Genomic DNA, 24,114 nt, shown 5'->3' with positions numbered 1-24,114 from the left:
TTCGAATTTAATTGAATGAATCGAATGAATTTTCACAAAAATTTCGATTTATAACGAATTTTGAATTAACCGTGTTCAGGTTTACTGGGTTTTACTGTATGTGGTTTACTGTATTTGGTTATGCATTAAAAAAAGTGAGGTGACTGGTACTGGTTAACTGACAGGTGGCGAGGACTCCCCGAACCGCACAATTTGTCATATAGCTTTTCCATATTATTTATAAATTATCTCATCAATATACTATGTGACTGATAACATTGTGTTTCAAAGAATTTGACACACTGATATAGAGGGTTAGCTGTTATTGATATTCTTCAAAATATGGATATTATGATAATTTTTATCTTGTCCTATCTCTTCAATAGGTCCAATTAGTGAGCTGACAAGTACAGGAAAATTAATAACACTAGTTCTCAAAAGGTTTTTACCAATAATAGTAAAAACAATTTTTACTCACCGCACCTAAAATAATTATGCGCATTCTTTCAATAAGTGTTTGTCCAACATGTCGATCAATAGGAATTATTGTCTCATGAAAATGTGAAAAGTAAAATAAATTAATTGCGACACACAAAATGTAAAGCCGCGTTTTCACGATTCACTTTTGACAATCATCACAGAGGAATCATCCCCAGTGACCTGTGTAAATGCACATTCATCAACCAATCATCAAAAGTGAATGAAGTTCAACTGGTTCTACTTTTTGATCATTTTTTGATCTCTGAGCACTGTCATCATATTCCCCATGATAATACGTCAAATTACCCATGGTTTTATCCTCCAACGCCCCTTTTTCCTATTTCTCTTCCGATGAAATTTCTGCATTCATATAACAATCACAAATTGTTTGAATTCTAACCTGCACCGCAATTTCATTTGACGCCATTTTGGAATGGATATACTATTTCATTTTCGGTGACACATTTCCGAAAGGAGGGGGGGGGGGTAGCGTAGGACGCACTGGACCCCCCGGGATGATGGCATTTCTAGGTTAGGTTATGTCTGCTTCTCCTTTCGGGGACATGCGTGCTTGATTGACAACGCGGAATTACGGCGAAACATACATTTTACAGTCACAGTATTCTTAATCTAACATGTACAGCGTGTAAAATGACTATTTATAAAAATATGTAAATTTAAAATGGCGGTGACATCGGCGAGCGCGGCGCCGCGCCGACGTCACTCTCGGGAGTTCGAAAACCGAATGACCCTTTTAGGGTCTGGGATAGTATCAAAGTAGGTAATAACAATACACAATAAATAATTCACACTTCTATCACTGAAAAGATGACAAAAACAGCCTCTGGCATATGTACCTGGCATGTAGGTAGGTACGTTGAGTCCCATACTTCTGAGAATTTTTGCTAACCACAGAAATATTCAACCAGACCTTCTCTAGGTACATGCTTTGAAAAGGGCTGTGCCTTGGGATTATTAATGCTGCATTAAAATTACAGCTTGCTTGTATGTTTAAAATTGAATAAGTATAAAATTTATAATGACACTAGGTTTTACTTTGCTTGCTTCTAGAATTAATGGAGGTATAAAAAAATGCAGGATTTTACATACATTAAGGGCTAGAATGATTTCATTTGTTGAAGGTGCAAAAGGATGACTATAAATTTTCATACATTTAAGCTTACGGGCTAGAAATTTGTCTCGCAGTCGATCTGCTCATGTTTGCATGAATCCGCCTAATGATGATTCAGGCCTCATAGCCTTGGATCCTCTGAGGATGCCATGGTTTAGGCGGTAACAACGTGTAAACAAAAAGTAAATGCTTGCATTCAATTCACTGCGGATAATGATCCGCAGTGACTCGTCTAAATGAGCCTTAAGGCAAAAAACAGTAAGAAAGTTTGTTTTGTTACAATTTTGAAACATTGTTTCCCTTTCCGATACAATTTCTTTCAGATTAATACCAGTGATGACTATTATGAAATAGTGGAAATATGAATTTTAGCAAATATTTCGATTTACAGTGAACTTCGAATTAACCGTGTTCATATTATACCAATATGATTTCATTGAGATTTTGAAGGGGAAGCATTAAACATCCATATCTTTATTTCCTTAATCAGCTTACAAGAAAATCGTTTGCAAATGAACCATGAGGAAGCCCGCATTGTCGTATCACTTGATTCGTATTGTATCACTCACAGTATACCGCAAAAGTGAGAGAAAGAGATGGTGTGAATCCTCGCGCTTTAAACTGACACGTATTTCTTCGTACTGGCACATACTAGGAGAATGGTTAAACCAATTTAAGAAGATGGAGTAAGCAATGTCCCAACATGTACGAACCTTCAAGATTCACAGAAGCTGACCCTCATCCAGTATAATACCTTATAATTGTACAGTTACTTCAAACACATTACAATATAAAACACATAAGCACTGGAATAAACTAGGAAGACAACAAAATGTAGGTTTGCAGGTACCTAAAGAATACCACAAAATCATATTGTCACTTCAATACTACAACTAGATAACTCTGATTTGGTCATTGTTGGGAAAATGAAATTTAAACTTTACTCGATTAACATAAATTTAGGCTATAACTAAAATAAAAATGGAAATTGTGCTTGTCTAATTGGGAACAATTAAAGTACAATTGTATGAAAAAATATTGTAGATACTATATTATATTATTTATTTAATAAATTTAATTATTTAATAAATAATAGCAGCAAATACGTATCTTGACTTACGAGAAAGAGCTTCAGTATAATCATCTGTCGGAGTTCAGTATTCTTACAAACACGTAACTCAAGATACGAGTTTATAATATTTATAAAAGTCTTTTATTGTGATACGAGTTTTTATTATTGGTTAAATCTATTATGTTATAAAGTATGTTTTGAGATACGTGTTAGTGGAATATGATGCATTTCAAATCTACATAATAATTGATAATTGTTTAAAAAAGATGAGAATAAGAGAAAATATAATTATTATTATATTAGTTATTAGCCGTCAAGGTTGATTACATGAACTATATTGGCAAAATGGGCGTTTGAAGGAAGCAGATGAGTTTAAAAATGGATCAATGGTGGAGAAATATCTTGTATAATTATTACAAGAGCGTCAAATGAAGGAGTTTCATGCAAAATATTTTGTCATACATGGACATGGAAATTATAAGTTGAAGTGTCATGGCTGCCGTTGTGGCACTGTGATATATTATGAAAGGATTGTCAGTATTGTAGTTCTCGAAACGGCCACGCTTCACGTTAAGCTTGCCGCAGTCTAGAGCGAAGCTCTTACTAAAATCGCTGTAATATTGATAATTTGTGGCTTAGTATTTCAGCTATCACCGTGTGTTTAATTTTTAAGATTATGCAAATCAAATGACAGTGGTTAGTAATTTGAGTTTAAAGTCGGACGAGATAACTCGCGAAATTTGTATGTGCGGCCTGTCGATCACAACCTCATAGAGCGGGAATCAGGGAATTCAGAAATAATGGGAATTGAATATCTAACGGGTAAGGTGAAGCAGGCAACCGATCTTGAGTAAGGAAGAATACAGGATAAATTTAAACATGTGTTAAGAATACGTCATACGTCAAATACTAACAATTGCTCTCGGTTAATGCATTGAAGCTAATTGAATATTGGTGTATTCAATTTATTATCTGTTTTGTGGCAAGAATACTCGCTGATGGCATAGAACCAGTTAAAAGTAGGTAGGTACTCGATATTCCATACCTTAATTCGTCGATAATTTTCCACAAACAACATATCTTAAAAAACACAACTTTCAGGAGACGCAAATAACAACATTTTTCATTTAGAAATAAATTTTCTTCTATGAAATATCCATTTAGTATAGTTACACATATTCTCATGAAAAAATTGTTATGTTTCTTCAATTTATCGCACTATACTTTCCACCGATCAGTCATATTGTCGAAGATACAAGAATGCGTTGCAACTTTACTGTGAATATTACTGCAGCAAACACGTATCTTGACTTACGAGAAAGAGCTTCAGTATAATCATCTGTCGGAGTTCAGTATTCTGTATACTTACAAACACGTAACTCAAGATAGGAGTTTATAATATTTATAAAAGTCTTTTATTGTGATATGTGTTTTTATTATTGGTTAAATCTATTATGTTATAAAGTGTGTTTTGAGATACGTGTTAGTGGAATATATTCAAATTCTGAATTCATTACAGCAAACTCAAAACTGACTAAAATTAAGATACGTGTTTGTAGAAAATTAGCGACGAATTATTATAAAATATTTGTTACAAATTGATATCAAATTATTTATTTCAATTCAATCTTCAATCGGAACATGAATCACTCTCAAGAAAATAAACTTTATATTTAAAAAACATAACAATATTATGTGCATCCAAAATTATCATTCAGTCACAGAAATATTTAACACTTTGACAAACCCTTTGACCAAATCAATTGTTGACACTGATTCACAAATTGTTATATGGAAGTGACAAAGATAACATTTATACCAGTCATCCCTGTTTAAATTCCCATCATAAGTTAGTATTAATAATATTATAGAAGTGTAGTCACTAGAGGTGAGTTGAAAATATTATCACCAGTTTGTATACTCAAGTCTCGGCATGCAACTACCCATACTCAGTACGTGTGGCCCAATAAACTTGTTACAAGAAATTTGTTCGAACACGTGCAATGAAATCATCGCGACTCGCCTTTCAATACTATTGACATTAAATGCGCGTGAGCGAGATAGCATAATACACGTATGTCGAGCCGTGATACACTCAACTGTCATTGGGGTCATTGCTCTCTCTTTCTCCCCAGCTGTAAAGTTGGTATAGTGAAGGACAGAAATGGTGACAAGTTCGTTTTATAGTAATAATATGTGCCTAGTTAGTTTTAGTTCCGGTTGAGTATGAGACTGATAAGTATTTACGTGTGTATCTGGTTTCGTCACGTCAAGTTTCTCGATTTTTTTGTGTTATAATTAGAACTTGTAAACTGAATTCAAATTTTATGCGTGATTGTGCCAATGGATAATAATAATTATATAAACAATTGGTGTAAAAATGGCTTCTAAAAAGCACTGACACAGCTTTGCACGTCAAACGCTCTATATAATATCCCAAATACTAGTCAGTATTTTGGAACAAGTTTCGATACTAAGTATTTTTTTTATACTGGTAGTAAGTATACTTGAGGGGGATCAGATATGCCAACAGAGAACCTAACGGAAAAATACAAGGCTTGCAATTTGAGATTTTTTTTTGATAATTTACAATTTCAATTGTATTAATTAATAAATATGTATCTGAAAACATTAAAAAGATTTCAAAGTCAAAGATAAACAATTGTAAAAAAAATGTGAATTTGTCATATATTTGGTACATAGCTTTCGTTTACATTATTTTTATGGTTATGTTTATTATTAAAATTTAGTTTATTAAAGCCGCGTTGACACGGTCCAAGTACGATCCAAGTCTACTTGGATAGGAATAATTAGTATGAAGATGTCTCATCCAAGTGACAGCTTGATACTATTTATTCCTATCCAAGTGCACTCGTATGTGACATCTTCATACTAATTATTCCTATCCAAGCTACTTGGACCGCGTCCTACTCATCCAAGTTAACTTGGATAGGAATAAATATTATGGAGCTGTCACTTGGATAGGAATAAATAGTATGAAGCTGTCACTTGGATGAGACATCTTCATACTAATTATTCCTATCCAAATCTACTTGGATCGTACTTGGACCGTGTTAGTTAGTAGTTAGTAAGTTTCCAAATTTTCACCATTTAGATTTTTTACTAATTCATAGTTTTAATATTTTTTATACCTATCTATTTTAAAAAACATCGATTTTTACAAAAAATATAAATGTGTATGTATAACTTGAAATCCTTTTTATTTATCATGCCAGTATCTTATCTGTCTATTTATACATTAGATATAGCCATTTGATTATTTCCTATAAATATTACAAAGGCACGCAGCCGTTATCATAATAATCATTACTCAGTCACTGTGATAACGACACATTGTTAATGTTGTCCACAGGTGAGAAACGATAGTTTTATTAAACATATCAACAATTTTTATTGATTATAGTGAGTAGTAGTAAGTAGATCAGCCGTCTCAACAGATTAATAAATAGAATTCCGATAGGCTATATACCAATACAGTAAATTTTGACGCAGGGTTTTGAATGTGTGAGTGTCACACGAAAATGAACCATGCATTATAGACATGCAATACTGTGTGTAATACACCAATATTGAATGAGTGTGAATGCATAAACCGAGAGCAGTTGTCAGTATTCGACGTATGACGTATTCTTGACATGTGTTTAAATTTATCCGTATTCTTCCTTACTCGAGATCGGTTGCCTGCTTCTCCTTACCCATTAGGTATTTCTGTTCCCATTATTTCTGAGTTCCCTGATTCCCACTCTATGAAGTTGTGATCGACAGGCCGCACATACAAATTTCGCAAGTTATCTCGTCCGACTTTAAACTCAAATTACTATCCACTGTCGTTTGATTTGAATAATCTTAAAAATTAAACACACGGTGATAGCTGAAATACTAAGCCACAAATTATCAATATTACAGCGTTTTTAGTAAGAGCTTCGCTCTAGACTGCGGCAAGCTTAACGTGAAGCGTGGCCGTTTCGAAAACTACAATACTGACAATCCTTTCATAATATATCACAGTGCCACAACGGCAGCCATGACACTTCAACTTATAATTTCCATGTCCATGTATGACAAAATATTTTGCATGAAACTCCTTCATTTGACGCTCTTGTAATAATTATACAAGATATTTCTCCACCATTGATCCATTTTTAAACTCATCTGCTTTCTTCAAACGCCCATTTGGCCAATATAATTCATGTAATCAACCTTGACGGCTAATAACTAATATAATAATAATTATATTTTCTCTTATTCTCATCTTTTTTAAACAATTATCATTTATTATGTAGATATGAAATACATCATGTTGATTCCCCTCTGAGGATCAGGTCGAAACTGTCTTCTGATAATATTAGCACTGGGAATTAGCTTATCTAAAAAATTTTAAATTTAGTTATGGGTATTTAATGTTAAAGCTAATGCGTCGGCTAATAATGTTGTGGGTCCCAGGTTCGAATCCTGGGTCTGGCAAATACACATTGTTTATAAATTTCTGTTTGGAGTCAGAGTATCTATTGACCTAATAGGTCGAGCAAGTGGCAAACATCCATTTCTCGTAAAAACAAAAATCTGTTAATACAAACCTCCACCCTGTGGATATGAATGACCCTATTAGAATCTGACATGGTCAAAAGAAGAAAAAAGAGAAATGTTTGATTTAATTGTAAATGTACAGTACGACTTTTACATCAAGTTTTCAAAGTCACCACCGTCGTTTCTGGAAGTAAAACTCGCCCCCGCGCCTATAGACATAGAGCATCTGCTATGACAAATTAACACCAAACAGCATGTCACATAATAGTATCAGCGCGCAAAACCCACACGACGATACAGTGTCAGCGCTTGCACGCGGAAGACATAATATAAAAGTCACACTCTATGAAAATTTTAAATAACTGATTCCCGAGAATTCAACTCTATGTCTGATTTTGTTTATCGCAATGGCAATCGGGTAGCACAACCCTCACTTAGGGATAACCATGAATTCCGGTGACTGTGTTTTTGTGAATTCATGTTAATTCTGAGACTTAAATTCATCAAATATTACTATTTTATCTATTGCAGGAACTCTTTTAATCATCACAAATAGTATATTAATAAACTTATGGTGGATTAAGTACTTGACTTCAAGATAGGTTAATCTCTGGATGCTGGAAGCTTCACATCATGAATAGTATGTATCTCTCTAGTTTATACTTGACTAATGGTGAGATTTTATTGTGGAATTGTTGCTTAAGTTGTAATTATATTGAGATACATGTCGTGTACTAATTTAATCTATGGTTTCGTCATTTTGCAGAATATTTTGAACGAACACGATGTACATTTAATGATGAGTGTCCAAGTAACGAGTCTCTGTAAATTCAATAATATTTTGAACAGAACCCAACCCGCACCGCAGACCATAGATATTTTATAGACAACATTATTATAGAAAATACATAGTGCCAACTGCTAAAAACCAAAAACACGCGATTTTGACATGATTCGAAAATGTGTAGGCATGTAGAAAATGATAAAAAAACGTTCATCGAGTCATGCAGGTGTCGATGCAGTGTGGTACAACGTGAGGTGACCTCAGGTGATTTCGGCAGATTTTGCTAACTGACAATGTTCGTTTAAAGGTTCAAAATGTACTAAGGGATGGGAACATTTTAAGCACCAAAAAAACGACATTACACACTTTTTTCCCGCAGAGACAGCTTACTGTGACGTCACATTATAGTACGCGACGTGCATCTCAATATAATCACAACTTTACGTGACCATGGCATTGTATTTAAAGACTCACCAAAGTGTCAATTTCTATTTTTGTAAAATCTTGGCGAGTCAACAAAAATGTACAATTTCTTTCTTATAATATGTATATCGTCTAATAAAAGTATTCTAAAATGTTGTATGTATAATTAAAAATAATGTTTTAAAATAGTTTTTTTAGAAATTTAAGAATTATGCCTAGTTATAAAAAATAAATTGAAGAAATTTTGGTACTGTTCGGTTATAAGGAATACAGCGGAAAACACATTTTGAAAATAGCCGATAAACTGGATTATTTGTTAAGTTAACCTAACCAAACCAAACCAAACCTAACCTAACCTAACCTAACCCAACCTAAACTAACCCAAACTAACATTCCTGATAACCGAACAGTACCGAAATTTTTATTGACTTGCCAACATTTTACGAGAATGAAAACTACCGTTTTAGTATCTGACGGTTTATTTTGTTTTGTTGTTTGTTCAATGTGATTGCTGAATTAAAATAAATGCATAATAAATAGTATGTAACAAATAATTGTTACAAAATTTAAATGATTCCATGAGCGGTTGCATTACAATGCACGTATCTGCTATGCGATCCAGTGGCGAAGAGTGGAGGTAGGCTGTGGAGATACGACATAAATAGTATACACAAAACTTTTTCAGCCATTCTTATTTGTTTTCATTGAACTAAGAATACAAATTGCAGATGGTGTTAGTTAGTTTTTAAAATTCAATTCAAATCTCTGAGAACCAAACCAAAACAGATAAAAAAATATTCATCTACAGGTATCTAAAATTATGTATTATGTAATTACATAATTGTAGATATTTTTTTTATCTTTTATCTATTACGGTTTGGTTCAGGCAGATTTTAATTGAATTTTAATAACTAACCAACACCATCTGCAGTTTATTTTCTTAGTTCAAGGAAATCAAATAAGTATATCTGACAAATTTAATTTGGATTATTTATATCGGATCTGAACAGTCTACCTTTACCTCGTACCGTCTCTTACCCTCCTACCGTCTACCCTTCACCACGATGTGGTCATCGCACAAGTAAACTCATTGCCGTTTAAATATACACATTCAATTCGGACGCGATGATCGCATAAGTAAAATCTCCACTTAAACGTTGTTAACTTCATTACAAGTATTTTGTTTTATTTTTTAGGCGAACAGCAAACTGGAAATGGAGGGTACGGTCAATCCGGCTACCCACCACATGGTGGTTACCCACAAGGTGGTTATCCGCAACAAGGTGGTTACCCGCAACAAGGTGGCTATCCACAACAAACCAACAACCCACCCTATCCAGGCTTCAATTATCCTACTCAAGACGGCGGATATTTATCTCACGGTAGTGGAAATACTTATAACGGATATCCGGGTCAAAATCAGGTAATTACCTAACATGAGTTTTTTTCCAATTAGTACTCTCATGGTATGTGTTAATATAGCGTGCATATGTGTGTTGTATACGCTTTTCACTGAAAAAAGGGAACGAAAGAAATTTTATTTAAAAAATTGTTACGACGGAGCTACGTAATTCTGGTATGACCTGGAATGACAGAAGAAGACTGGCAAGCAACTCGATTCTTGGAGGCTTTCTCATGTGGTGTTGTCACCTCCGAAAGGGGGGGGGGGTAGGTAAGAGCGCTGGACCCCCCCTGATGATGATGTAATGTCATGGTGATATCGTCTGCTGGCTTCTTTCGGGGACATGCTTATGTTGATTGACAACGCGGAATTATAGGCGAAAACAGGGCGTTTATTTGTCGGAAAAACATTTACAGTCAAGTAGTACAGCGTAGAAAATATTTAAAAAAAAAATATATAATTAAATTTAAAATGGCGGGTGACGCCAGCGAGCGCGGCGCCGCAGCCGACGTCACGCTCCTTGAGAGTTCGAAAACCGAATGAATCAACCTTTTTGGAGTAGGTTAACTCAGGCAAGAATTAAAAATATTACCTACAAATTCTGTCACTGAAAAATGACAAAAAGACAGCCTTTACACCCTATGTACCTGGCTGGTAGGTACATTGGGTGTCATATTTCTGAGAATTTTTGCTAACCACAGAAATATTCAACCAGACCTTTTCCAGGTACATGCTTTGAAAGGGACTGCATTTGCTGGGATTAACATTACTGCACTAAATTACAGCTTGCTTGTATGTTTAAAATTGAATAAGTATAAAATTTATAATGACGCTAGGTTTTACTTTGCTTGCTTCTAGAATTAATGTAGGTATAAAGAAAATGCAGGATTTTACATACATTAAGGGCTAGAATGATTTCATTAAATTTTGTAGAACTTGCAAAAGGGTGACTATAAATTTTCATACATCTAAGCTTACGGGCTAGAAATTTGCCTCGCAGTCGATCTGTTCATGTTTGCATGAATCAGCCCAATGATGATTCAGGCCTCATGGCCTTGGATCCTCTGAGGATGCCATGGTTTAGGCGGTATCAGTGTACATGACCAAAGAAGACATTATTGATTTGATTTTTGGGGAAAAATTATGATCGTAGTCTAATTACATTGATTTGCCTTTTATTTAATTACATGTTGGTTTAAGACGTACGTAATTTTAATAATATAAAGAGTCGTATACATTATTTCCGTGTACATTTGTAACTATTTTGCAAGCACATGAATTATGATTAAGTTTGTAAACTCCACAAATATTAACATTGTCCAGTTGGCATTCTGATTTTCTGACACACACAATGGCTGCCATGTTTTGCTCATTGTGATTACTTACTTACTCGAGTGCAGCTGTTATAAACAGTTATACACAAATTTTACATGCTTTTTCAACTAAATAATAATGCCAAAGTGTAGTATTGTTGACAGGTTATCTACTAATCGTGGTGGATTGTCTTTTTATATGCCCTGCAAATTGGATAATAAATATCATAGCAGTAGTGTAACATTCTCTGCAAATGAACCCTCAATGCAAAGTCAATTGTTGCTAACTTAATCAGTGGACCAGTGGTCCTTTTTCTGCTTCAATTTCATATTTATTTGGGCTCTGTCTCTATAGAAGGAGGTTTTCAACATCTTTGTGCCAAAAAGGGAAGTTTCTCTCGAATACTGTTATTATTAATATTAATACATTAATGTTTATTTTGTAGGGAAACTACACAGGTCCGATTGTGCCTCCTCATGTGTATATAGCCAATGATGGAGGAGAACTCGGAGAGGACGGAGAAGCCAAAGGCTTTGATTTCTCCGATAAAACTATTCGTTTAGCTTTCATCCGTAAGGTCAGTCGCAAATTCAATTTCATATTAGAATATTTCACTTTTTCTTAATCATGTATTGTTCTATTTTCCACCATATTCGATCGTAAGAAAGTTATATTATGGACCTCCGCTGAATGATGGATTGTATTAACGGATTTTTGCAGATTAAAATTGGGTAAGTTGCTTTTAAGCGTACATATTGCAATGGCGAAGGGTGACTTTTGGAAAGAGGTAGGCTTTGGAGATCTGATAAAAAGAATACACTTCTCAGGTAGGTATACTTACGGGAAATAAAAAGATAATATAATATTACTACTGATGAATAGGTATAATAGTATTATAATAGAAATTCGACCTTTGATAACACGATTTCTCGATGATTTTGATGAACTCTACCGCTTACTCTAATGAAAACAAGGCTTTACTTTATTATGCTTAAAAAAATTATGCTTAAAATCTATTCATGTCTCACTGCCTATGTTCAACATTCAAATACATTCCATCTTACTCTAACGCATATTGTGAAGATTCAATGCATACCTACCAAATAATGCTTTCTCACTCACACTTTGGGCTCTTAAGGATTACTCGAGTAATTCAGTCGAGTGGCGAGTAATTTAGTAACTAAACATGTATGAACAGACAAATTTAGTGGAGTAGTTTAGTAAAATCATTTAGTCGAGTCAATCCATTTTGTTCTATTTTTTCGATTGAGTAGCACCCCCACCACCTCTCACTAAATACCAAACAAGCCACAAGACAAGGCTGAACACGTTATCTTTAGCATCTTTAGTCAAGTTCATTAGTTGTCATAGAATTTCTTCCTCCAATTCTTCTAATATAGCCATTGCAAATGATTGCATAATTTCAAATCACTCAGCAGGATTCTCTCGGCCATCGACCACTATGCTATTATAGGAATCTTATCTAATTGCAACAAATTTTAACTAATGGTTCTTACAATACTTACTCTCTGAAGCAAAGATGCAGGTTCGAATCTGCTTTTGAACCTGAACGACACTTTTCAGTTACTAAATCATTTAGTGGTAACTAAATCATTTGTCACTCAACAAATCTGAACCGGCCTTTAGGGTCAAAGAAACCAATCTCAATTTTTAGCAATTTTGAGTTACGTATGGTACTAAAATAATATATTACGTTATGTGACAAAGAGACAAAAATTCAACAGATAAAAGATAGCTCACTACATTTCTGCTGAAAACATTTCTTGTTAATGTCTATGATATGTAAATTTGTAAATTTACTTGTGTTTGGTATCATCACTGTTCTGGCAGAAGACACTAATTCGAAAAAATGACATATTGAGTTAGTTGTACCAAAATGTTCCTTATTTCAAACTTTACCGTCTGGAAACCTTCTTAATAAATAAACAGTCTTTATTTTAAAGTCATCCTTTTTACGATTACTTAATAAACTCACATGATTGAACATTTCAAACATTTTAACAACTTCAAAGTCAAATTACTCAAAACTATTATTCTCCAGTTAGTGTGTTCTGCCAGGACAGAGACGGTATCTCCTGTTAAGTAGACAAACGATATACGTTTCTTTGATCTTAAGTGGCCGACTTATACTAAAAGTTTGTTTGGGCCTTGCATTATAAAGTACCTAAAAATCAATAATACTTTTACATTTTCCAGGTCTATGCGATCCTGATGTGTCAACTTTTGGTTACATTTGGCTTTATAGCACTCTGCGTGTTGCATAAGCCCACCCAAAAATATATTATCCGACATCCTGCATTCTGGTAAGCATTACGTCTAATAGCAACATTACTTTTCAAAACCCTTTCACCATCATCATCATCATCATCATCATTGACTCTATGATCCGATATAGATCTTCACTGCTTATAAGCAGAACCTGTCCTAGGTATATTTTTTCCCACGAGGCCCGATTGGGCCGAATCGCTCCTACCCCCCTAAGACTTATAAGGGAAAGCTGTTATGAGAAATGATTGTTAGCCATGCTTAACCTATTATGTCAATGTTTTGGATTCGAAACACTTATTATGAGCCGGGACTCACAACATTATGAGCCGTTGCCGTAACAACTCGGCCATCGTGGAATCGCAAAAGAAACTGATGAATAAGGAAGCTGACAAGAGTACGCAATGTGATAGAAGTGGCTAAGCAGATGAAATGGCAATGAGTTGGACATGTCACTTGATGAGTGCTGGACAAAAAAGATATACAAACTCTTAAAATTCGGAGGATGTATATGGCAGCGAAGAATTAAGAATCAAGAAGGGTGGAGGAAGCTAGGGGAGGCTTTCATCTTGATCGACCCCAGCTGATGATGATGACTAGAGGTGAGTTGGAAATACTGTCACCAGTTTGTGTACTCAAGTATCGGATGAAACTACCCATACTCAGTACGTGTGGCCCAATAAACTTGTGATGATATCATCGCGAGTCGCTGGCTTGTTGGTAGACTTTCAATACTATTGACATTAAATGCGCGCGAGTGAGGTAGCACTTGAATACAATTATATTTTAATTTATTAGTCTATGCATGCGAATGACATCATCTTATGTATGAACAAATAGGTCATAAATTTTCTGTAGCAGCATATTCTTACCTCGGAAATGTGGTTAGGTGACAGGTGACGCAGTTTACACTAAAAAAATCATTGTTAGTCATTTTACGTTAACAAGAATATTATAACATAACATAAAAACAACTCATAAATTTAAAATGTGTTTAAAATTTTAAAATCAATGGGACATTTCGAGAAGCCCAGCTCAGTGTATTTTTAGGGATTCTATTGAAGCCGATATTTCCAATACTAATATGGAGTTAAGTTTTAGTTCCAGTGTAGTATGAGACTTATGTCGCATACGCACGCCAACCGCTCTATATAGTATTCCAAATACTAGTAAGTATTTTGGAACAAGTTTTGATACTAAGTATTTTTTTATACTGGTAGTAAGTATACTTAGTCTTCAAAATCGACCAGTTTTACCACCTCTAATGATGACGTTATGTAGTACAATATAAGATTGTAATAGGAGTTTTTTGTAAACAATTATTCTGTGTGTCAAACGAAAGAGAGATATGTCAGAAAAATGGCAAAATCAGTTAAATTAGCCAAATTATAATGAATATCGTCATTGAGCTGTTAAAACCTCTGATGTAACAAAATTTAAATTTTACATGAAAAACAAAAAATAGCTCAAAAATTAAAATAGACATTTATTTTTTGTTAATCTTTATCTCAATTTATGTAAATAACGGGTAGTGGGCGGCATGGCATGTAATAGCTCTGAATTGGAAAGTTTGACACATTGAAGGTTTTTATAATTAGTTATCATTTAATATCATTTAGAGGGCTTTACTAAACTATGGGGTCTAATAATGGCCCCCACATCCTGAAGCAGGCCCCCCTACCTATCGCTAAGGATAAAGGCTATGTGATGCTCTACACTACAGTAACGTTTTCCAAGTGGTGTACATTGTGTATACTTAGTGTTTTTTTGTATATTTTTAAGACTTACATCTATTTGAATTATGGAGTTGTCGAGTATCGATACACAATTAAAAATAGTATCGTATGACCACATAATTTTAAATAATAACATCATTGAAGGAAAATAGCGCCGCAGGTGACTTGTTTTTAACTATTAGAGCAAATTTGTGATGTGTGTTTATCTCACTTATCTGGTCGACTCGCCTTGCCGGGCCCCTCCCGAGCTCAAAATGGTCACATTACAGGTTTTAACAGCTCAATGATGACATATAACATCTGTATATCTATTGATATATCGTAGCATTGCTGCCGGAAGTTGGTAAGTCGATAATTTAGGTATTTAGAGTGTCTATATTATATAAATATTTATACTAGAAAAAAAATTGTAGGTCATCCAAACATATGGAACATGCACGTAAAGCGCAAAGAAATTAGCATGAAGCCTGATTTTAGATGGCCTGTCAAACTTCAAATTGCAATTACTCCATAACATGATTTCGAGACTTACCAACTTTTGGCAGTAGCCCCATAATATAATTGTATTAGAAAAACTTCCATTGTTATTGAATCATTATTAATGTCATAAAGCATTTTAGTGAATGTATCGTTGCAGGATAATAGCATTGGTGGTGATGCTTGTGACGCTGATTGCAATGTCATGCTGCCCCAGCGTCAGACGGAAGTCTCCCATGAACTATATCTTCCTGGGACTTTTCACCATAGCTGAATCATTCCTACTCGGAATAGTTGCATCTAGTTATAACAGCATGGAGGTAAACTTTAAAATGTATTTATTTATAGCAATATCTACGATGAATATTTTTAATTTGATCGTAACCAGACCTAGGCCAGAGCCCCAAACGGGATCCCGAGGGTCTAAAAAATAAATTGATTGCCAAAGAGGTATTTTTTTATCTATTATATTCACTTCTTCTGATGTAAAAAACTCTGAAGTATGGAAATTGATACGTTTTGATTAAAAGTAGGTTATTGAACAACAAGCAAGATGAAAATTATTTAAAAACAATATATTTATTTTAATTAAAGCGTTTCTCGTGACTCCAGCGCCTTGGAGACTTTATTTTACGGACAACCCTCATATATCGTCGTGGTAAATGCAATAGGTCGTATGTCAAAGATACCAAACTTTTCAGGAGAGACAAAAAACTATCCCATCTTAACCCCAATGCACCGATTTTTTTCACAAATTTATTTACTTGGTAGAATTTGTTCCCTGTTAAGACTGTTATCATTATTTTGATGTAAGATGAATAATAAGAAAGTTAGGTTGACATACAACTATTTGATCGTCAATGTTGGCCACTTTTGTTGACATAAGTCCAATTTTTATGCAAACATATCTAAATTGAAAACACTGAAATTAGGTATTTATAATGAAACAAAATATAATATTATATTAATATAGACATATTATTATACACTTGTACATAAACGTTTAAAAAGTAAGCTTAAACTAATGAAAAAGTTTTTTTTTTATTATAAATCTCTGTTTAATTAGGCACTTGTATAAAAACGATTTCAATGTTTAAAAGAAAAGATTAAACGTTAATATTCAAAATAACACACAATAATTTTTAAAAAGATTTATTTAAAAATAGCATAGTTTAATTATGTATTTGCATAAAACAGAGCAGGTAAATACCTACTTAAAAGAAAAAAGAACAGTTTTAAAAGAATACTTTTTTTTAGAAAAGTAATTTTTTTATTTAAACAGTAGGTAGTATTATTTTGTTTTCTTCCAAAAATTTGTGAATAGCAAGCTGCGTTGTTCATCACTGATTGTATCGCACTTAAAGGCTATTTTTGGCCCACCCTTTTGAGCATGTCACTATGCCCACCACAACGTGGACCTATGGTCATAGAATCTTTTTTAGACGTCTGTCTATACTTGCCGCCCTTGCCGGACTCTTCATGCTTCTCAAAACCCGCATAAGACTTGCCTAGCAATCGCAGTTGAGCTGATTGAGTTGAGTTGAGCAGTTGAGATGTATCTATAGTCTAAGCAGTTGAGAGTTTTTTTTGCCTCTTCCACTCTTTACAATTATTGCTTTGCCCTTTTCGTTTTCTTTGATTGACTTGCTCAGTAGGTTCGTCACCATGGGTGTCAGACTGCATAGCAAACTCCTCTAAGTCTTCTGATGAGCTTGATTGATTTGATTCAGGTTGATACAGAGCTTCAGAGTCACTACTGATATCAGATAGTAAATGTTCCACTTAGATGTTCAGTCATCGTCATATCACAATCTATATTTTATTTCAGGGCTGATTGTGTTGATACAATGTTCTCTGCTATCATTATGTCCGAAGGTTGCCTCAGCAATGATTCTGCTTGTTCTAAAATTGGAGTTTTGATAGTCAAAGTATTATTAACCTCAGCTAAATCGAGTTCTATTTCTGAACTGAAGTAATGTTGCTGACTGCTAAAGATACCAAGTACCGCCCACAACTTCCATTAATCATTTTAATAGCTTTTTACTAAATAATTTTTAACTAAATAAACAGTGTCTTATTAAAACTGTCAATCGTGATTGGTGAACAAATAATTACTTTGGCAATAAATAAATGAGACAAAAAGTCATCATCATCATCAGGGGCACGACAACCCGGTGTGGGTCTTGGCCTCCTCCAACAGCTCCCTCCACCTGTCCCTATCCAGTGTGGCCGCTTTCCAATTTGGTACCCTTAGAACACGGCAGTCATTGGCAGCTCCATCCAACCAGCGAATCTTTGGCCTGCCTCTTCTTCTACGCCCGATTGGATTGCCGGACATCATACGTACGTACATTCATACGGTGCACATGACCTAGCCATCGCAGTCCCCCAATCTTAATTGATTGAACTGCGCTGCAATCTTCGTATAGCCCGTAGAGCTCAGCAATATATCTTCTTCTCCAATTGGTGCCGTCCCTGATCGGTCCATATATACGGCGGAGAATTTTTCTTTAGTTTGAGACAAAAAGTAATGTTAGATTATTTGTAGAAAGAATCTTGAAAATTTTACTAAATCGGACAACAATAATGTAATTATAAAGTAGATTTTAAAAAACAGTGATTGGTAAATTACTTACATCGTATTATTTGACGAATTATTTAGTATAAAGTCAAGAACAAGGAATAAAAACAAACAAAAACATTATTATCATTATGATGAGCTCTGACATACGACTGTTTGGCGTGACCAATATCAATGACGTGTCGGTTCGTCTTTTTGCAAGTGTTGGGATAGTCGACTTCTTATTGGTCTAACGACATAAGACCTATTGGAGATGGTGTAGATGACTGGGCTGGTCACTATGGTGCAATAAAACAAAATTGAAATTTTTTTGACATACGACCTATTGCATTTACCACGACGATATATCACATTTAAATGGATATTAACATTATATTAGGCGTTATGTGCTTTGCTTTACCACTTTTTACGTTTCGGGTTATTGGCATAATAATGAGGAGATAAGAGAACGCACCACGCAGCCTCTCGTCACACTAAGAGTGAAAAGGCGACATTGGACCTGGCTCGGCCCCGTGCTGCGGATGCCAGAAGAGAACCTCAACCTGGCTTGCCTGTTCTTCTAGCCGACCGGATTCCGGCGTCCAGAAAGGCCGCTAAATACTATCTATAGAATGTATACGGCGGAGCTATGGGATGCTGGTTTGACCTGGAACGAAGCATGAAGACTGGCGAGTGACAGTGATTCTTGGAGGCACCGCGTGGTGTCCATATGCTCCAATTGAGGGGCGGATATGGCCGAAGAAGAAGAAGAATGTAGTTACAACATGTGTGAACTATTAACAATCAGATACGGGATATTAAATATTTAGTTTTTTTAGCTTCCTGCACAATTTGTAAAAAGTCACTTACGGGATATAAACATTAGGCCATCGGTTTGTTGTTTAGAGAGAGAATAAAGTTTGTACTAAAATTGGCATGATGACATTTTTTTCTATTCTGTAGGTACTGATTGCGGTTGGAATAACAGCTGGAATATGTTTGTCACTCACAATATTCGCATTCCAGACAAAATGGGACTTTACAATGATGGGCGGCATTTTATTCGTCTTTCTCGTTGTGCTCTTTCTGTTTGGAATCCTCACCATATTCTTCTACAACAGAATTCTCATGCTCGTCTATTCGTCTCTCGGAGCGTTGCTCTTCTCGTTCTACCTTGTCTACGACACACAGATGATGATGGGAGGCAATCACAGATATTCTATTTCGCCTGAGGAATACATCTTCGCTGCGCTGAATTTATACTTGGACATTATAAACATATTCTTATTTATTTTAAGAATTGTCGGGGCGTCCAACAACTCTTAAAACGAATACATTAGATTTCAAAAACAAAAAATAAAACATTCAGTAAAAATTTGGTAGGTATTTATTTCGAAATTCAAAGGACAAAAAATTTCTAATTAGGAATTACAAAATATATAAAACCAAGGCCTGAACAAAAACGAACCGTAAGAGCGAGTGAGAAAACATTCAGCACGCTTATATTCTCCGTAATATGCGTTAGTTAGTTATGGCTGAATTTAATATTTTTTGTCACGTCGCCGGTAAATACTGGTTTGAATAACTCCATTCATTCAAAAACTGTGAGCACGTGATGCTGAAATTTATTGTTTTTCTGTTAAATATAAAGTTAGTGGTACCTTATTATTTTTAGTTAATTTAGTAGAAAATACAGTTAAATATGAGGTGTTTAAATTTGTTAGCCATACTGAGAAGCAACATGCGGGTCTATTCTATACAAAAGGCGACTATCGACCGGTAAAGTGATAAAGTGATAGTATTTATTACATACATTTTGTATTGAGGTATTATAATTATAATAATCAGTTAAAACTGTCTCTCTCTTGCTCTCTCTCTATCGCTCTCGCTCTAAATTTTAGCACAACAATTAAAATATAGCACTGATTGCAACAATTACAATCAACTAATTGTAATTGTTACAATAAGTGCTAATAATTCGATACAAACCTACCCTAGTTAGCGGTTGTAGCAGCCGAAAGCAGCATTTTATGTAGAATAGACCCGCTGATGGTGTTACGTTAATAATAATAAAATTATACGCAAGAAACACGGCTTCATATAGCTAAACAATACACACCTCTTTATATTGTTACTATGAGTATGAAACTTTTTTTCAATTGATTTTCATTATACCTACCTATTTTTCTATGTACATAGAATATGTCGTTTTTCTGCATGATTTATTAAAATAATAATTAGTGTTCAAAGAGTCAAAGCAATTACGAATAAAGAATTATTGAATCACAAATTTTTATTTCAAAATGGTTTTATGGGGTCAAAAAGTATGAAATGTTTATTTTCGAAGTTTTACTGCCCTTTCGAATGAATAAGTTGTAATTAACTATTTCTTTTATTCAACGAATAATTCACAAGATTTACGAATTATATCATTCTGATTATTGAACATATATAATTTTGAAAAACACTTTCTGTGAGAATATATCGTCTATGTTCTGGCAGAACACACTAACTGGAGAATACTAGTTTTGAGTAATTTGACTTTGAAGTTGTTAAAAAGAAATTGAAATAATGGTCTATCATGTGAGTTTATTAAGTAATCGTAAAAAGGATTGACCAATAGTTAAAATTTGTCGTAATTAGTATGTCACCTCGTAGCATAGTGGTAATGCAAGGATAGGGCGTAAACCTGGGAGATACAGGGTTCGATTCCCTGTCGGGTTGGCTTACTTTTTTTCAAAAAAGATTTTTTCTATTGGTTATAATATATTCTCTCAGAAAGTGTTTTTCAAAATTATATAAGTTGAATAAGTTGTTCTGAGTGTCGCCAAATATATATGGTCGAAATATAATTAATATTTATTATTACAATTGTATAGAATATGTACTGTTTTTTTACCAATAATTCTCCTAGTATTTGTATAATAAAATATTTTCAAGAAAGAAACGTTGTGTTTTTAATAGAACTCCTAAAAACCTACTACATTAATGTAAGATTCGACAGTTTTGACAGAAAACAAGACATAGTCAAAGGGAAGCCGAGCGAGAGAAAGCGATACAATATTGTTGATGTTAGTACCGTCAACGATAGCAACTGTTTCTTCTGACTGCTGACTTGACTACTCAGTTCTTAATTCGTCACCTTAGCCTAATAAAAACTCCGACTTGATTATGTGGCAAATTGCACTCACATCATCTGGGAGTGTCCCCATATGTCAGTTGAAAAGGAAGAGCTTCTCAAGTCGGTCCGACCATCAGCTGGGCCGGTCGGCCATTGTGACTTATCTACAAGAGAAAATTGTCTTTAAAAAGATTGCGTCATTTTATGGTGAGTGAGGTCTTTTCTCATTGAGAATTGACAGTAATACATTATATCGAAGTAAGAATCACGTACGCTCTAGTGCACTGTCATGTTACATTTCACGTAACATGGCTACATTTCAAACGCAGATATTAAAAATAAATAATGTTAATTAAATAACAAAATTTGGCACAACCTTGTTAAAAAGTGTGTGTCAACCCTTGTTTCCAAGACAATGACGGTTAAAAATAGGCCAATCGGGTTTCTTCCCGCCTTTTTGAAAGCGTCTTGTTTACAAATAACTTATTTCCGCCCGCAAGATCCTCACTCCGAGATTAGATTCAGTACCGATCGGACGTGCTTGTTTAACAATTAGATACAGTTTCAACGCTATTTGTAGTTACTTCCTTTCGGACAGGGAGAAGGATTCGCAGTTCATAATTCCAGCCAAGATGAAGTTCCAGCCATCACAATTTAAACATAAAGTTAAGTAATAATTACCATCTTCCAACAAATGCTCTATGTCCATACCAAGTAAACGCTTCTCAAAGTTGTATTAAAAATCTGTATTTGTTTTAGTATGTTTTTAAATTTCAATGGTTTGTGTAATTAAATAACACTTTTCACGATTAGCTGTGTTCTTATTTTTATACTGTTATATTTAATTTGTAATTACACATCTTTCAAGGCGCCCAAAAATTATAATTTAATATTTCAACGAGTTTACAAATGACATTTTATTTGAGGTAGATAAGTGATTTATAAAGCATTCTTTACACAGGGTTAAGTTGGCAGAAAGCCGAATCTTATAAGCTGTGAGATTAAATATTTCATGTTTTATTGATTGAATTAGTTGGCACTCAATGTTTAATAATTGTGCATTATAATTATTAAACTTCTTTTACTATCATTCATACTAGGTATATACATTTTACTCTTTTCCCAATTTTCTATTATGACAGCACGCCAAACAAGGTCTTGGGAAGTTGCTATTGGGACACTTTCAATACAACTTTGAAGGGCGCCTAACATTCGTTATGCGATGGTATACGCCTGCATAACGGTTGTGGAAAAACATGACAGGTGGTGGAGGGAAAAGCAGGCAACTGTTACTATAAAATTCCTGTGTATCTTAGGAAACTGCTCTGCGCGTATTCATATCAACATCTGTGCGTATTCAAAGTTAATTTGCTGCACTATACATCTACAAAATTTATACTATCAACTGAGGGTAATTACTGTGCATATGAAGCGTCAGACAATAATAATTCTCAATCTGCAATAAAAAACATTATGTGAGGCGTCTTATTACAAAAAGCGACAAGTCCACAATTCAATATTTTCGGGAAACAACATTTTTATGTTTCAAGCTTCAATTATTTGTTTTAACGTGAGATTATTTTGTTCATTGTATACTATGTCAAAATTAGAACCAAATGGCAATTTGTTTCAGCTGATAAACTCTTAAGGGGGGACATGCTCGTCGAAGGTCAAAATTGAGTTTTTATTGTATTTTCAAACCATGATGCTGGACACTCCTTAAACGTTGTAGATAATCTATTTATATAATTTTGAAGCCTTATTATCCTTTATAGTTATTTTGAACATTTGATGACTGCATAAAGTATTTTTGTTACATAAAATAGTATTCTTTTAAACCTCTCACTCTAATGTTTTAGAATATAGTCATATTTCGGTACATAACTGTGCAGTGGTGTTAAGATTTTTTACGTTTATTAATTTTTAAACGCATTTATGAAACCATTAGTATAATTTATTACGAGATAATTTTCGTAAAATATTCACGATAAAAAATAATATTGATAATCTCTGTGATCCCAAATTTGACAAGAATTAGGCATTTTAATATTCAAAAAATCGGCAAGATTAACACATTTGAAGATGATTCTAAAGATACTTATTATAAGCTATGTCTTTGACCATTCAAGTGTGATAAACATCTTACGAATAATGATTGCTTTATAATAATTATTGACCTAAGAATAAGTTAGTGTTTTTTTGAAATACACCATTTCTTTTGTCATTCCCCAGTGGTTAAGCTACAACATATGGCCGTAGCCATAAATTGACAAACTATAATTGAAGTAGGGAGTAAAATGATATTGACGCGCGTGTTTGAACATGTACCGTTTAAAAAAAAAAAAAAAAACGGTTAGGTACATGTGCAAACACGCGCGTTAACATAATTTTACTCCCTACTTCAATTATAGTTTGTCAATTTAGTCAAAAACTCAATTTTGACCTACGACGAGCACGTGGGCCGTTAAATGTAATAAATATAGGCAAAATAAAATCGGACGTGGCACTATTTGTACCTCACTTTTTAATTTACTCCGCATAAGGCACATATTTCTGTGGGACTGTCATGAGTTTACCAGATGCTACAGCATGGGAGACGCCCCTTTCAATATTGAACGTTCCCTTATTGGTTGACTTAAAAACGCGCGAAATCAACCAAGCTTTAAATACTATGAAACACGGACTAGGCGCTTTTTGTAATAAATCGAAACTTAAAATATTTTTTTTCGTAGGGTTATGTCGTGTTTTGGAATTTATAGATCAATACATATTGTGTAAAATTATACAAAGAATACGTGCG

The 24,114-nt window shown here is 34.2% G+C and overlaps 1 protein-coding gene across 2 annotated transcripts; it reads left to right on the top strand.

Moving 5' to 3' along the window:
• Positions 1-1,138: 1,138 nt before the first annotated feature.
• Positions 1,139-21,130, top strand: LOC147063674 (protein lifeguard 3-like). 2 transcript variants are annotated; one of them, XM_085959825.1, is made up of 7 exons: positions 1,139-1,240; positions 7,743-7,851; positions 9,615-9,841; positions 11,580-11,711; positions 13,352-13,458; positions 15,794-15,953; positions 19,157-21,130. In XM_085959825.1, the coding sequence occupies exons 2-7, from the start codon at positions 7,845-7,847 to the stop codon at positions 19,517-19,519; spliced, it is 996 nt and encodes a 331-aa protein (XP_085815951.1). In that variant the 5' UTR covers positions 1,139-1,240; positions 7,743-7,844; the 3' UTR covers positions 19,520-21,130. The 2 variants fall into 2 exon arrangements, with proteins under 2 accessions (XP_085815951.1, XP_085815952.1); XM_085959826.1 differs by having other exon boundaries at positions 1,139-1,331.
• Positions 21,131-24,114: the final 2,984 nt, after the last annotated feature.

The sequence above is a fragment of the Rhyacophila brunnea genome, unplaced genomic scaffold (genome assembly GCF_057557595.1).
Source record: "Rhyacophila brunnea isolate RB1 unplaced genomic scaffold, BYU_Rbru_1.0 scaffold_9, whole genome shotgun sequence".
NCBI classification, from domain to species: domain Eukaryota; kingdom Metazoa; phylum Arthropoda; class Insecta; order Trichoptera; family Rhyacophilidae; genus Rhyacophila; species Rhyacophila brunnea.
Note: the sequence above shows the minus strand (reverse complement) of the source record. Positions and strands in the feature narration are given on the sequence as shown.